General features: G+C 43.3%; 1 protein-coding gene across 1 annotated transcript; it reads right to left on the bottom strand.

Annotated features, from left to right (window-relative positions):
- Window positions 1-46: 46 nt before the first annotated feature.
- On the bottom strand, window positions 47-13,837 carry LOC309705832 (casein kinase I). The gene is made up of 11 exons (XM_082531842.1): window positions 13,610-13,837; window positions 11,028-11,118; window positions 10,645-10,755; window positions 10,296-10,444; window positions 9,301-9,529; window positions 4,241-4,411; window positions 3,913-4,061; window positions 3,605-3,800; window positions 3,335-3,474; window positions 2,399-2,466; window positions 47-2,300 (listed from the first exon to the last, which is right to left on the bottom strand). The coding sequence occupies exons 2-10, from the start codon at window positions 11,101-11,103 to the stop codon at window positions 2,434-2,436; spliced, it is 1,254 nt and encodes a 417-aa protein (XP_082387968.1). The 5' UTR covers window positions 11,104-11,118; window positions 13,610-13,837; the 3' UTR covers window positions 47-2,300; window positions 2,399-2,433.
- Between the last annotated feature and the right edge of the window lie 440 nt (window positions 13,838-14,277).

The following is a 14,277-nucleotide window of genomic DNA, read 5'->3' as shown; positions in this document are numbered from 1 at the left end:
CTATCCACACCCAGCACCCGATAACAAAATGATGAAAAGTCAGAAATTGTGAGCAACGTTATTAATTTTTATTACTTCATAAAATATACACAAATACTGTAAATAAAGAGTGTTTAAGAACTGTACATGATATCAGTACACAATACATAAAGTGAAATCCCCCCAAATAGGCTCATTCTCCATACCATCCCCAACCCAACAGTTACAATGCCACTGGGTCATGGTGGCCTGTACAAAGGTAATTACACACAGTACACTGCTATTTACAAATCCCTGCAAATTGCATCAGTTAAGCTTTCTTCTTAATGACATCGTCAAGGTTTCTGGAAGTTAAAAAAAAAAAAAAAAATCCAAAAGGTGACATCACACTATTGGCATTTTATTTTTGCAGGATACTGAAAGCCCTAAGTATTGAATAACGATGAAGGTGGACAGGCTTTGAACAACTGAGAAACAAAGGCATTCAAAAAACATAGAAGGTACGTCCAATAAATTACAGGATGATGAGTGACAGTTTAACATAAATACAGTTATTTAAAAAAAAAACTGCATACAAACTAAGACAAAGGGAATTTATTATTCTTTGCAGGGATTCACTGTATCACGCTTCCTTTCACACATACACAAAATGTTGGATGACCCAGCTGGCACAGCAACAGTAATCCATCCCACAATTTAGCATTTTAAATACCCAAACTTCAAATGCCTATTTCTGTTGTTAGTTTCCATTTTTCTACTTTACACTTTAAAACAAAAATTACCACATTTGGCTTTACATTGAAATAAAAAAATATTTACAGTGGAGTAAACAAACTTGGGTGTGGGAAAAAAAAAAAAAAAAAAAAGTATAGTTATAGTATATTACTGGATGCCCCCCCTCCCAGACCGCACCCTGAAATGTGATCCCAAATGTTGAAGGAGCCTGCCCAGTACCCCCTATTACCTTCAATAATAAAAGAATAAAAAAAGGTAATGTTAAGAACTATCATAAAAATTGCAGCCACTTTTTGTTAGCCAAAGTGGGCAGCTGTGGTCTCTGGTCGAATATAATCAGTTTGCTGAAAATTTCCTGAGGAGCTTCCCTCAAGACTTCAGAGTTCTGTCTTTATTTTTTTAAATTTTTTTTGTCATCTACCGTCATTCTTTACCATTTCCACTAACATTTTTAAAAGAAAAAAAGATTCAAAACAGGCAAGTAAGGGGTGGCGAAGACTTCCATGGCTACGTTTTGAGGGGCAGCAAGTAATCACAAAAGGGATGAAGGACAAGCAATCACCAAATGCTACTTCACCAGAAACATTACAGCAGCTAAAAACATCACTTACTATTCCTTTTTCAAAGTTACTCTTCATTTTGCCTTCTATCACCTGACCTACATGTCTCCATTTATTTATATTTATTTAAGAGGTTATTAAAAACAAACAGTAAAGGGGACCTATTATGCTTCATTTTCTTCCATAGTCTGTATGTAGTTTCCCTGTATAAGTAATCCATGAGCTAAATGTTTTGGCTTCAGACTGCTCTGAATGCCCAATTTCAGACAGTTTCTCTCTAGTCTTGGCTCTTTGTGATGTCATAGAGAGGGCATATCCTAATAAAGTTGTTATGTTTGGCAGAAACAGAAAAGTTGACTTAGAGGGGGAAGCCGTTCAGGGAAGAGATGAACAAAGAGGCTGCAAGGCCCAGTGTAAGACAAACATGGATTATTATAAACTGTGAATCATGCAAAGCTACTTCTATTAGTAGGCTCAAAGAATTCAAATATGGAGCAGGAAACGAGCATAAGAGGCCCCCTTTAAGAACAGGAGAGTACTCCAATGTCATTATGAAAATCAAAAGATGTTTTTGCTGTGTCTAAATTGAAAAATACATTTTTTTGGGGGAAAATAATGTCAGCTTATAATCAACCTTTGATTAAACACATGCATGTCCCGGATACCCTTCTGCTCCTTTGATGCCAACAGTTCTTCACATTTTTCAGAATGCTGAGGGAATGTTTTGAGGAAGAGGAGGGCAGGTATGAGCAACTGTCAAGGTGCAGCTTTGTCATTTGTATTGTGGTAGTGATAATCCAGGGTTCAGTAAAGAAAGTTCATGGAGAAGGAAGGAAGAAGCAGAAAAAAAAAAGTAAAAAAAAATAAAATAAAAAAAATTGCTGGATACCTTCGTGTATTTTCCTGGATCCTGAAAGAGTTACAGTCCTTTTCCAAAGACCCATGTGTCCATTTGCAATCATCTTTTCTTAGAACAAAGTAAGAATGAAGGAAAATAAACTGTAGCAACAACTATACCTTGAAGCCCTGAAACAAGAGATGTATTGTCATTAAAGAAGAAATTTACAGATAAATAGCAAATATTTAAAAAAACTAAACAAAACAAAAACCACGCTACACCTCACCTGTCAGTTTTACTTGCATGCAGAGCTGGAAAATTCTATTTTCCCATGTGCTCAAATGGCACGCTGACCTGCAGAGGACAGTACAGATTCAAGATAAAGAGTCAGCAATTACAGCTCTCTTTCTCTTTCTCGCACGCACGCACACACGCACACACACACACACACACACACGACAAAATTATCCCACACTGAATCATGTCCTAACCCCATTAGGTACAGTTCAAACAACACTGATAACTTTGCAAGCTAATTACAATGTTAATGCTTTCGTATTTTTTTTAAATCTCGTTCTGTCCTTGCTGTTCTTCTTCGTTAGTATTGAGTGCAGTCTTGGCAGACAGTATAGGCGATACTACACCATAGCGTCCTGTAGTGTATTGCAGTTACAAAAACATATATGGGCGAATCGTTGCAGCCCTACATACCATGTATTAATTTATCCTCTCCCAATTACATCAGTCATCTATCTGCCTGTCCTACCCCCAAAGTCTAACCTTCTGTCACCCTTGTATGCCGTTTTTTCTTCTGTTAAGTAGGAGGGGCTAAAATGTCTCTCTCAATGTCGAAGTTTGGCGACTCCAGTTTAGACGAATCAATGCTGTACAAAGTGGCATTATATATATTATTTAAATAATCAGGCCTGAGTCAAAAGCTCAAGCTTCAGACTACTTTAAACACTCTGCTATCTACTCTTAGAGGTTTATGATGCCAGAGCTAAGCCTAAAAGAAGAAATCTTTAACCGAACGGAACTAAAATGGCTAATTACAGACTGTGGATGAACACAGATGTTGCAAAAAGTCCCAGTATAAGAATCAAACAAAGCTACTTTAGTAGGGCTCAAGAATAAAAATGTAGAGGTAAAAAAACAAGCAAAACAAATTATTATCATCACCAGCCTTGTGGGTTACCTGATCAACCCCAGGGCCTTTTCTCACCTGTGACGTAGAAATTCTCGATTGGTCGTGGCGGGCTGTGAGGTCAGAGGATGATACGTTGGCAGGAGCACCACGGTGGAGCCGCATGCTCACCTTCCTCTCTCGCTCTGCACGAGAAATTGCACGTGGTGACGTGTTACCTAAAACACAATAAAAAAAAAACGCCTAGATTAGATAAAAATATTCAAGAAAAAAGAAAAATACTCCGGTGTCCGTCTTATTCTGTTTCCTCTTTTTTTCTTGTAATGCAGCAGTTGGCTGAAAACTCACCAGACTGCTGGACCCGAGAGGCAGGGTTAGAAATGGCTTGCTCAGGGCCGTTCCTGACTCTGTTGGGAGCTCCAGGATTTGGACCTGGAGGGAGGCCTCGTGATGCAGACCCCCTAGGGACTCCTCCGATCCGCTCATCTCTCTCATCCGCAGTCCTCCTCTCCCTATCCCCATCCTCAGCTGTCCGACTGGCACCCTTTTAGATGAGATAAGCCACATTCAAGCCTAACTACTGACAGGTAGCCGTATTATAATGTGGTGAAAATACAAATCAAAGTTCAAGTTAGAAACTGTAGATATAAACTTACAAATTTGAGCATGTTCCAGTCAAAGACATAATCGTAAGAGAAGCCCTGTCGGTGGAACAGATTCCTGAAGAGCTGTCGAAGGTAGGAGTAGTCTGGTTTGTCATCAAAACGGAGTGAGCGGCAAAAGTTCAGGTATGTGGAGAACTCAGCTGTAAGAGGGTAAATAAAAATAATGAGAGTAGAACAGAAAGTTCACTGTAGCGGTAAACTTTGTGTGATTAGATAATTGTTAGCATTCAATTTCATACTGAGAAAATACAATACAACATCTTAAAATAATTTCAGAGGTATGTGTAGTACGCAGAGGCGCCCTGTGAGCCTCACTTACATGGGTATCCTTTGCAAAGAACTTCAATGGGTGTGGACATTTTCTTCTCGCTGATCCGTTCATATTTCTGTCTCTTTGTGGCAGCCTTGAGGCCCTGCCACGGGAGTGACCCCAGGTTGAAGTACATGAGGACGTAGCCAAGAGACTCCAGGTCATCACGCCTGGACTGCTCTGTAGACAGAACGCATGAGAGAGAGGAAGAAAGATCATTAGTCATCATAACAATCATTACAAAAAGGCCTGTAAATTTGTTTAAAGAGCATCAGAATGAAATTACAAAGCAACGGGAACCCTTCCCCCCTATCCCCACAGTCCCAGATAACTCTTCCTTCTTTACAGCCTGTATATATATCAGATACAGTGATGATAAAACGATGCCGCAGCGAAGAGGCACATCCAAAATTAAATGGCTGAATAAGAGGGACTTTTCACTAAACAGAAAACAGAGCTAGAGTCAGTAAATTTCTACACAGAAGAAATATTAAGCACAAGGAAGAACTTCAAACAACATAAATTTTTTTTGGGTGCTTTAACTCAATCATGTTACGATTTGGTGAAAGGGAAAAGATCATAGTAATTTGTAAGATTCCAAGTATTCCACAAATCCAGGTATGTGCTAGAGGGTTTAAAAAGAGATGAGTGCCATAGAGTGGCTCTAAAGAATCACATTTAAAGTAATGTTTAGATGAAATCTCTACATCTGCTGTGGAGCTGATGAGATTTCTTTGAGTCACAAGTCTAAGGCTACTGAGACCACATCTTCATTAACACAGTCACACCAGTTCAATGAAATGTAAACCTTATGACAGAGAGAGTGCACTTGCTGTCAGCTCCACTGTGGAGCCTGCCCACCTGCCTGCTGTGAGCTCTGTGGTGAGATGGAGGACACACACACACACACACACACACACACACACACACACACACACACACACACACACACACACACACACACACACACACACACACACACACACACACACACACGTTGTTGTTGGTTCGTTAGCCGGCCACGGAGAAGAGCATAGAATGAGCTGAAGTGAAACAGATGAAGAAAAAAAAAAAATACTAAAGTGTGGACAGAGGACTCTTAAAGATTTTTTACTTTTTTTTTTTGCGCCATTTTCCCGTTCCTGATCAACTCCACTGTCGCACCCCACTATACTCCTGCCCACTTGTCAACCAATCAACATTCGGTAGTCGCATACATCATCTGCTTTAAATGGCACGCAGTTAGGATCTTGGAGTGGTGCATGGCCGCACATCTCACATGGGTGAGAACCTCTCTCCCTTCTGTCTGACCAAAAAGTGTACACAGATGAATATATTTACAAGGATAAACCCGTTTTAAGGTATATCGTCTCCATTGGTCATGATCACACAATTATTTCTTACGTTACAGTGCTCCATTTTAAACCAACATTAAGACAAGACGGACAATACACTAACTAAGAATAGTACAATATATACATATATATATATACACATACATACATACATAAGTCACTCATAAATAAATAGTTGGAAAAGAAACATGTGTAGTTGTAGCAGCAAACAGTGTGTTAAGTGGATGCGTTGTACAGGGAGATGGCCACAGGCAGGAATGATTTCCTGTGTCGTTCAGTGGTGCTTTTCGGTAATCTCAGTCTCTCACTGAACGTGCTCCTGTGACTGACCAGCATGTCATGGAGTGGGTGGGAGGTGTTATCCAACATTGTCTTTATCTTGGACAGCATCCGCCTCTCCGACACCACCTTGAGGGAGTCCAGCTCCATCCCCACAACATTGCTGGCCTTACGGATTAGTTTATTAAGTCTGTTGGCATCTGCGACCCTCAGCCTGCTCCCCCAGCATGCAACAGCATAGAGGATCGCACTGGCCACAACAGACTCATAGAAAATCCTCAGCATTTTCTGGCAGATGTTGAAGGACCTCAGTCGCCTCAAAAAATAGAGACGACTCTGGCCCTTCCTGTAAAGTGCTGTGGTGTTTTTAGCCCAGTCCAGTTTATTGTCAATGTGTACTCCAAGGTATTTATAGTCCTCCACAATGTCAACACTGACCCCCTGAATTGAAACAGGGGTCAAGTGTTTCCTGGTCTTCCTGAAGTCCACGATCAGTTCCTTGGTCTTTGCCACGTTGAGCTGCAGATGATTCTGCTCACACCACGTGACAAAGGAGTCGACCACAGCCCGGTACTCTGTCTCATCATCCCTGCTGATGCATCCAACCACCGCAGAGTCATCAGAAAACTTCTGAAGATGGCATGTCTCTGTGCAGTGGCTGAAGTCTGTGGTGTAGAGGGTGAAGAGGAAGGGGGAGAGGACAGTCCCCTGTGGTGCCCCTGTGTTGCTGATCACCTTGTCAGACACACACTGTGGGAGACGTACATATTGTGGTCTTCCTGTCAGGTAATCAACAATCCAGGACACCAGAGAAGCATCCACCTGCATCGCTGCTAACTTATCACCCAGGAGGGTCGGCCTGATGGTGTTGAAAGCACTGGAAAAGTCAAAAAACATGACCCTCACAGTGCTCGCCGGCTGGTCCAGATGGGTGTAGACACGATTGAGCAGGTAGATGATGGCGTCCTCAGTTCCGAGACGAGGCTGATAAGCGAACTGAAGGGGATCCAGATGTGGTCTTACTATGGGTCGCAGCTGGTCCAGGATGAGCCTTTCCAGGGTCTTCATGATGTGGGAGGTCAATGCCACGGGCCTGTAATCCTGGGGGCCACTGGGACGTGGCGTCTTTGGTACAGGGACGAGGCATGATGTCTTCCACATCACCGGGACCCTCTGCAGACTCAGACTCAGCATAAACAGTTTATGAAAGACTCCACACAGCTGGGGGGCACAGGTCTTGAGGACAAGGGGACTCACTCCGTCTGGTCCAGCAGACTTGCCTGAGTGAAGTCTCCTCATTTGCATCTCAACCTGGTATTGAGTGAAGGTGATGGGTGGGGGAGGGGTGTCAGGAATCTCACAGGAGGCAACATGTGAAGAGAGAGGCTGGCACAGTGGTGTGGTTCTGGATTCCAGGCTGACTACAGGTGAGGTTGTGGGGGTGGGAGCAGACACTGTGGTGTCGAATCTATTGAAAAACAGATTCAACTCATTGGCTCTATTCTCACCTCCCTCAGTTCCCCTGCTGTTGGTTGGCCTGAATCCAGTGATGGTCTTCATGCCCCTCCACACCTCTCTCATGCTGTTCTGCTGGAGTTTCCACTCCAGCTTCCTCCTGTAATTGTCCTTAGCCTCTCTGATCTTGTCCTTTAGTAACACCTGGATCTTCCTCACCTCCTCTTTGTTGCCCCCTCTGAAAGCCCTCTTCTTGTTGTTGAGGAGGGCTTTGATGTCCTTAGTCACCCACGGCTTGTTATTTGGGTAACAATGAACAGTCTGAGCTGGAACAATGGAGTCGGTGCAGAAAGTTATGTAGTCTGTGATACACTCAGTAAGCCCATTGATGTCCTCGGCGTGAGGCTCACAGAGTGTTTCCCAGTCGGTCACCTCGAAACAGCCCTGTAGTTCTGCTAAGGCCTCCTCTGACCACCTCCTGACAGTCCTGGTGGTCACAGGTTCCCTCCTCACAATTGGCACATAGCGGGGGGTGAGGTGAATCAGGTTATGATCTGACCTACGAAGTGGGGGGAGGGAGGAGGAGCTGTATGCATCCTTGACGTTAGCATACAGTAAGTCTAAAGTTTTCTCTCCCCTGGTGGGACAGTCCACATATTGTTTGAATGTTGGTAGTGTATTGTCCAGTGATACATGGTTGAAGTCACCCGAGATCACAATAAAGGCACTCGGGTGCTGAGTCTGTAGCCGAGCTATGGCAGAGTGGATAGTGTCACATGCAGCTGTGGGGTTAGCAGAGGGGGGTACATAAACAGCCACCAAGATGACGTGAGAGAATTCCCTGGGTAAATAATACGGCCTGAGTCCAACAGCACACAGTTCAGTGTCCGGGCAACAAATCCTTTCTTTGATTGTTATGTTGGCAGGGTTACACCACCGGTTGTTAACTAAAACAGCAAGCCCACCTCCTTTCCGCTTACCGCTAGCGATGCTGTCCCTGTCCGCCCGAACAGTGTGGAAGCCTTCCACGGAAGCATTCTCATCGGGAATGTCCTGGTGCATCCATGATTCGGTGAAACACATCAGGCTACACTCTCGGTATTCCCTCTGACTCCGTACCAGTGCTGAGAGCTCGTCGATTTTAATTGCCAACAATCGCACATTACCCATCACGATAGACGGCACACACGGTTTAAACCTCCTCCTCGCTTCGAGCCTCCGCTGTCTCACCGTCACCTTTTTTCTTCTCTTCTGTCCTTGACCTCTGCATCCCCGATGTGTTTTCCTCCAAATTTCAGCTGGTACTTCTGCGGGCCTGGCCAGCGAACCGGCCGGCATCAGGGCGATCAGCTGATCTCTGGAGTAAACAGTCCGTGCGTGTAGGAGATGTGCCGCGGTCCCGTTCCTTGATAAAAGTAACAGTTCCACGGCCACCAGAAGAACAAAAACTCTCTCAATCCACATGATTGAGTAAGAGATAGAAAACGGAGGAAAATACAAGTCAGGAAAAAAAAGAATACGTAGAAAAAAAAAGCTAAACTAAGAGAAAAGCAGGAGCGACTGTAACAGGCTGCACGCTGGTTGGCGCATGCGCACTAAGTACTTGAGAGGTGCACGACCACAAACACTGTGGGGCCACAGCGAGCATAAGAACAACATTACAGAGAGACTGTATCAGTTTAAATCATATAACTGATTATTTTAAAAAGGAAAGATCTGGTGCATCAGAAAATCTCTGAACTTGAACTAACATGGCACCTTAATACAGTTCTTTCTGCTTAAGGGAAGCTCTCTCTACTATATCAGTAAGAAACATTAATCACAATACAGAGCTGTAAGATAAATGCTTCAGATTATGTCTAAATAACTCAATAACAGCAGTACTCTGCAAAATTTAACACCATGGTTTCATATCCAACACACCAAAGCCTTCATTAAAATGCAGGCAAATTAGGCTCACGTGTCTCCTCCAAGTCTTACCGATCCCAAGATGTGTGTTGATGGAGGCATAGCGCGCTGTGCCCGTCAGGTTCTTGTTCTCCCGGTAAGGAATGTGCTGGTGTGTGCGGGCATCACGGTACTTCTTGGCCAGCCCAAAGTCAATGATGTACACCAAGTTGCCTTTCTTGCCGAGTCCCATCAGGAAGTTGTCAGGCTTTACATCTCGATGGATGAAGTTCTTGGAATGGATGTACTCAATGCGACTTATCTGGAGAGGAAAGGTGGGAGAGTGGTGAAACAATGTTAGCAGCACAAAAAGCCTCTAGGTAAAAACAAAGGTTACAATGGGACATGACAAGTCATCTTATATTTTACATCCCATGAGTTCAGCACTGCCCCTGTGGAGTTTCCCCGACTCAGAAAAACAGTTATTGTCACATGACCATTTCTTTTCTGAGTATATACTATCAAAACACTATATAAATATGCAAAAACAAAAAGTTCTGGAATCCAAAAATTTCACAATTTGTGGTTGTTATGAATGTGTCATAACAACCAGCGTGAGACTGCATATCACCTTCCGGCTGTCCTTTACACTTTATGACTTCCTGCCCAGCATATGCAATTAATATCTATTAACTGAAGCTACTGGTGTAAATGATCTCCACAACAGACTGAGCGTCACCACTTCCTGTGGAGTTTGTTTTTTGTTTTTTTAAAATCCCTGCAACCAGCAATGAAAGCTATGTAGACAAAATGTGTTCTCATCCCATCTAAAAAGCCAGCCATACCCTTAGTGCCCTCAATACATCTTGGCTTTCTCATTCCATTGATATGAAAACAAGGCAAAATGTGCCAGAGGATGTATAAAGAGAAGCTTCAGCTGGAACAAAAGGTGAGATCAGTTGTGCTTGAGAGAGAGCCACCAATAAAATCTAACATCTAGGCCAGCAAAGTCTACAAAAAGGCCAATATTACAAAACACACATATCACAAAATTATCCCTGACTTTAACTGAAAGGTTCGTAGCATACCATCTGGTCAGCCAAAAGCAGGACAGTCTTTAGGCTGAATTTGCGGGAGCAAAAATTGAAGAGGTCCTCCAGACTAGGGCCGAGCAGCTCCATCACCATCACATTGTAGTCTCCCTCTGCGCCACACCACTTTATAGATGGAATGCCCACTAGTGAAGACACATCAAATCAGAACAAAGCCCCCGAATCGTGGCGCACACACTGCTGGTTGGACATTTATCGTCATCTTCACTTTACACATTTAGCAGATTTCATAGGATTTGCATCTCCTATGCCGTCTTGGCCAATAAATTCAAGAAGGAATGTGTTGAAAAATCTTGACAAGCATGTCCAAGCTCCAATTTCTTACCTCCTCCTTGCATCATCTTGTAGAACTTGCTTTCAATGTGCAGCTGTGGGTGTTTGGTCTTCACACATTCCAGCTTGATGGCTACCTCCTCACCAGTGGCGATGTTGGCACCTGAAGAGACACGTGCAGAAATACCCACAGCAGTCAAGACAATTGCACCTTTGCATGTACGAGGACCAAAGACGAATGAGCATAAAGGAAAATCTGAGTTCAGTCCCCGGAAAAAGGAGGAAAAAAAAAGAAAAAAAAGGAATGGCACAGTTTGAAAAGAGAGGCTCTCCACACACTAATGTGGAAAGAACCTCACCGGGCAGAAAGCTGGGTAAAGCGTTTAAGAACTGAAGAAAAAAAAAAGAAAAAAGAAAGTGGATGCTTCAACTTACCGAGGTAAATGTCTCCAAAAGAACCACTCCCTATCTTTCGCCCGAGCCGGTACTTGTTCCCAACTCTCAGCTCCATGCTTCCAACTTGTCACTGTCACAGTGGGAAAACACAGATATTAAAATAAAGCAACAAACATACAAACTGAGCATCATCGCTCCTCTTTCACCACTTCAGCTATAACCATGACCATTTCCTGAACTTTCCCCTAAAGGCAGAAAGAGGGAATTTATCCTCAAGGGTCAGTCAACTGCTCACATGATGTGTACCGATCCCTCAGCACTCAAGTGTTCACATGTTTTTGAGACAGAATGTGGCCCAAACAGGGCCACTTGATCAGCAAACAGCTGTCTGGTGCCCAGAAATACAAGATCAGATTTGTAGGGCAGCTAGGGGTGAGAGAGAGGCGGCTGCAGTGAGATCAGCAAAAACATGGAAGGGAGGAGAAAGAAAAACAGGAAAAAAAAAAAAAAAAGAGAGAGAGAGAGAGAGGCCATGCACAAATGCCAGTTTCCACTTGGAAGTGGAGTGAACCAGAATCAACGGACTTGGCACACACGAGGAAATGAAACAGCTTTTTTGGGGGGGGGTTTGTGTGCGTGTGTGTCGAGCTGATTTGCACGTGATGCCGGAGCAGGATCATCACTTATTTAGTGCTCGCTCCACCACGCCACATTGTGCAGCCATTGCAAAAGCAAGACTAAGCTCTCTGCCGTTCTGCGCTGGCACTGCCAAGCGAGTGAAGGCATGAGCAGCCAGCCACTGACTGGCTTTATCTATGTCAAGGCCCTCACACAATTCTGTGTGATGAACTCCACAAAGCGCTGCACAGACTTTATCAGCATGGACATTTCTACTGTCGCCACCCTTTAACACTACTGCAACAAAACATCATATTACACTGACGCTCGTTTATAAAATGCTGTCGCTTTCGAGTTTCAACCCTCAACTTTCCAACCGAACGTTTGCAAAGCACAGAACGCCCTGCATCTTCTTCACCAATCCCTGTGTTGCATCTGCCAACTCAAGAACCTTTATAAAATCCCAACTTTAAATGACTCCACATATTAGTTTTGCTGGAACGCAGACACAAGCTCTAAAAAACACCCAGGAATCACCATCATGGATCAACTGAACCTTGCTTTTCATCAGCAGCAACTGCATCACAAAGGCCGTACATATCCTGATGAACTCTACCTGATGAGGACAGCCTGCTAGGAGATGTGATAGAGGCAGATGGATCTGGGTCATTAAAGAGTGAGAGTTCATGTCTCATGTGCTGCAGCCAGGTCTCCCGATTTAGGGAGGAACACTAACACAAGGTTACATCTAAAGGGTACAACGAAAGTGCCAATGGTTAATTACTGCATATAGGAACAGTGGCACAAGACGCTAAATATAAGACTCTACCCATATTATTTGAGATATTTTCTCATGAGCTACTAAAAGACTAAGACAGACTTTAGTACAGCAAATGCAGTTATTGCAGTAACGTGAAGAGTCTGTGATTTGAGGTTTCAAAGGTGCCTTGTGTGAAGTGAAGCAAGTGGAATTAGCCTGTCACACTGCACTGGAAAAAACACCATGTGCTATTACGGTAGTAATCGTCTACACGAGAGTGGATTGGTTAAGATGGTACAGTACACATCTGCTGGTTGGGGGGAGTCTTAGTGGTGACTGCTGAGACAGGATGTCCTGAGGATGTTGTACACTGTGGTTGAAAAATCACACACACAGACAATATATCACTAAAATGACCTCAATCTGAAGTTAAATTATCGTGCGTTTTCCGTACATGTAATCGTTTAGATGGATGTTTAAAAAAGTGCTATACTTGGAAATGATTATCGCTCTTTTAAAACAAACAAAACAAGTACTGTAACAGAGCCAAAAGATTTCACAATCACACGAAGAACAGAGCTAACGTTATGCCTCTCGCACACGGACAGCTGTCACTACTACACAAACAACTCGCGTGTTACAGACTCCACGCTGAATGCGTGTGTTAATATCGCCTAAAGTTGCAACAAAAATGTATGTTGTTGTTGTTGTTGTTGTTTTTTTATAACGGCAACGCTACATTTCTCTTTCCTGTTTGCAATTTGACAAGTAGCAAGCCAGTGGCGAATAGGCAAGAGCAACAAATCTGCCGTAGTTTCAGTTACGTTTTTTTTAAAATTGCTAAGATTTACTGAGTATTTACTGAGTGTTTATTGAGTGTTTCTGTATAATTTGAGGACGTTTCGAGTAACGTTAGTGAAAAACATCAGCGCTAGGCTGCTACGTTAGTTAAGAGTTAGCTGCTAAGAGTAAGCTAGGATAAATACGTAAACGGAACCGTGATGCGCGTAGCCCCGTTAATACTGTAAAAAATAAAATAAAGAAAGCTAATAATATTTAATATTATACTTCGTCACATTTTATATTATAACCGCACCCATGTATGTCACTGGACAAGCCTGTGCAGATCCCTACTACGCGCCCCCTCCCCCTCTCTTGGAAGCCGTGAATAGGAGCGTCTGATTCGGCCGAATCTGGCCCCTTTTCCCCCTTGGTTTCTCCGGTTCCCTGACCCAGCACTCACCCGATATTAGGTTCGTCCGAGAGCTGGGTTGGTGAAGGTTCTGATCCGATGGTTGTCAGTCGGACAAGAGCCCGGGTAGTGGAGGATGGAAGCGGATTCTGGTGGCTCTCATACCCCCAGCTCTTAGCTCAGTCGTCGACTGCACTCCCTGTTAATAGTCCCTGAGATGCTCCGGCAGTACGACGGCCGTTCTCCGCTCGAGTCTGTCTCCCCCTCTCGTTACTTAACGACGTGCGTGTTCACAGCGCAATGATGTCATTCCCTGAATGTCAGTGCACTGCCATTAAAGGAAAACGCCACATATAACGACTCCTATATCTGCAAATTTACCATTCACGAATAACTATCCAATACCATTATTACTGTCATTCGTTTTTAGTGTAAATAGTCAAGTGTGTGCATACTCCTGCATTAATAATGAGATAATTATGTAGTACTACTACTAATTATGCAAGTTTTTTTGTTTTTTTTTAAATCCCTGGTTATGTCCCTGCACAGTTTTTCACTTTGCCATTATTCTTGTTCCTACCTTCCATGTGTTAAAATCTGATGCCAAAGGGCGTTTCTTGAATCCAATCATTTTCAATTCAGTTTTATTTATATAGCACCAAAACACCAGTTGCCTCAAGGAACCTTGTATTGTAAGGTAAAGAACCTAAAATAATACA

The sequence above is a fragment of the Aulonocara stuartgranti genome (genome assembly GCF_965226115.1).
Source record: "Aulonocara stuartgranti genome assembly, chromosome: 4".
In the NCBI taxonomy this organism is placed as follows: Eukaryota; Metazoa; Chordata; class Actinopteri; order Cichliformes; family Cichlidae; genus Aulonocara; species Aulonocara stuartgranti.
The sequence above is the reverse complement of the archived record's forward strand: the minus strand, read 5'-3'. Positions and strand labels throughout refer to the sequence as shown.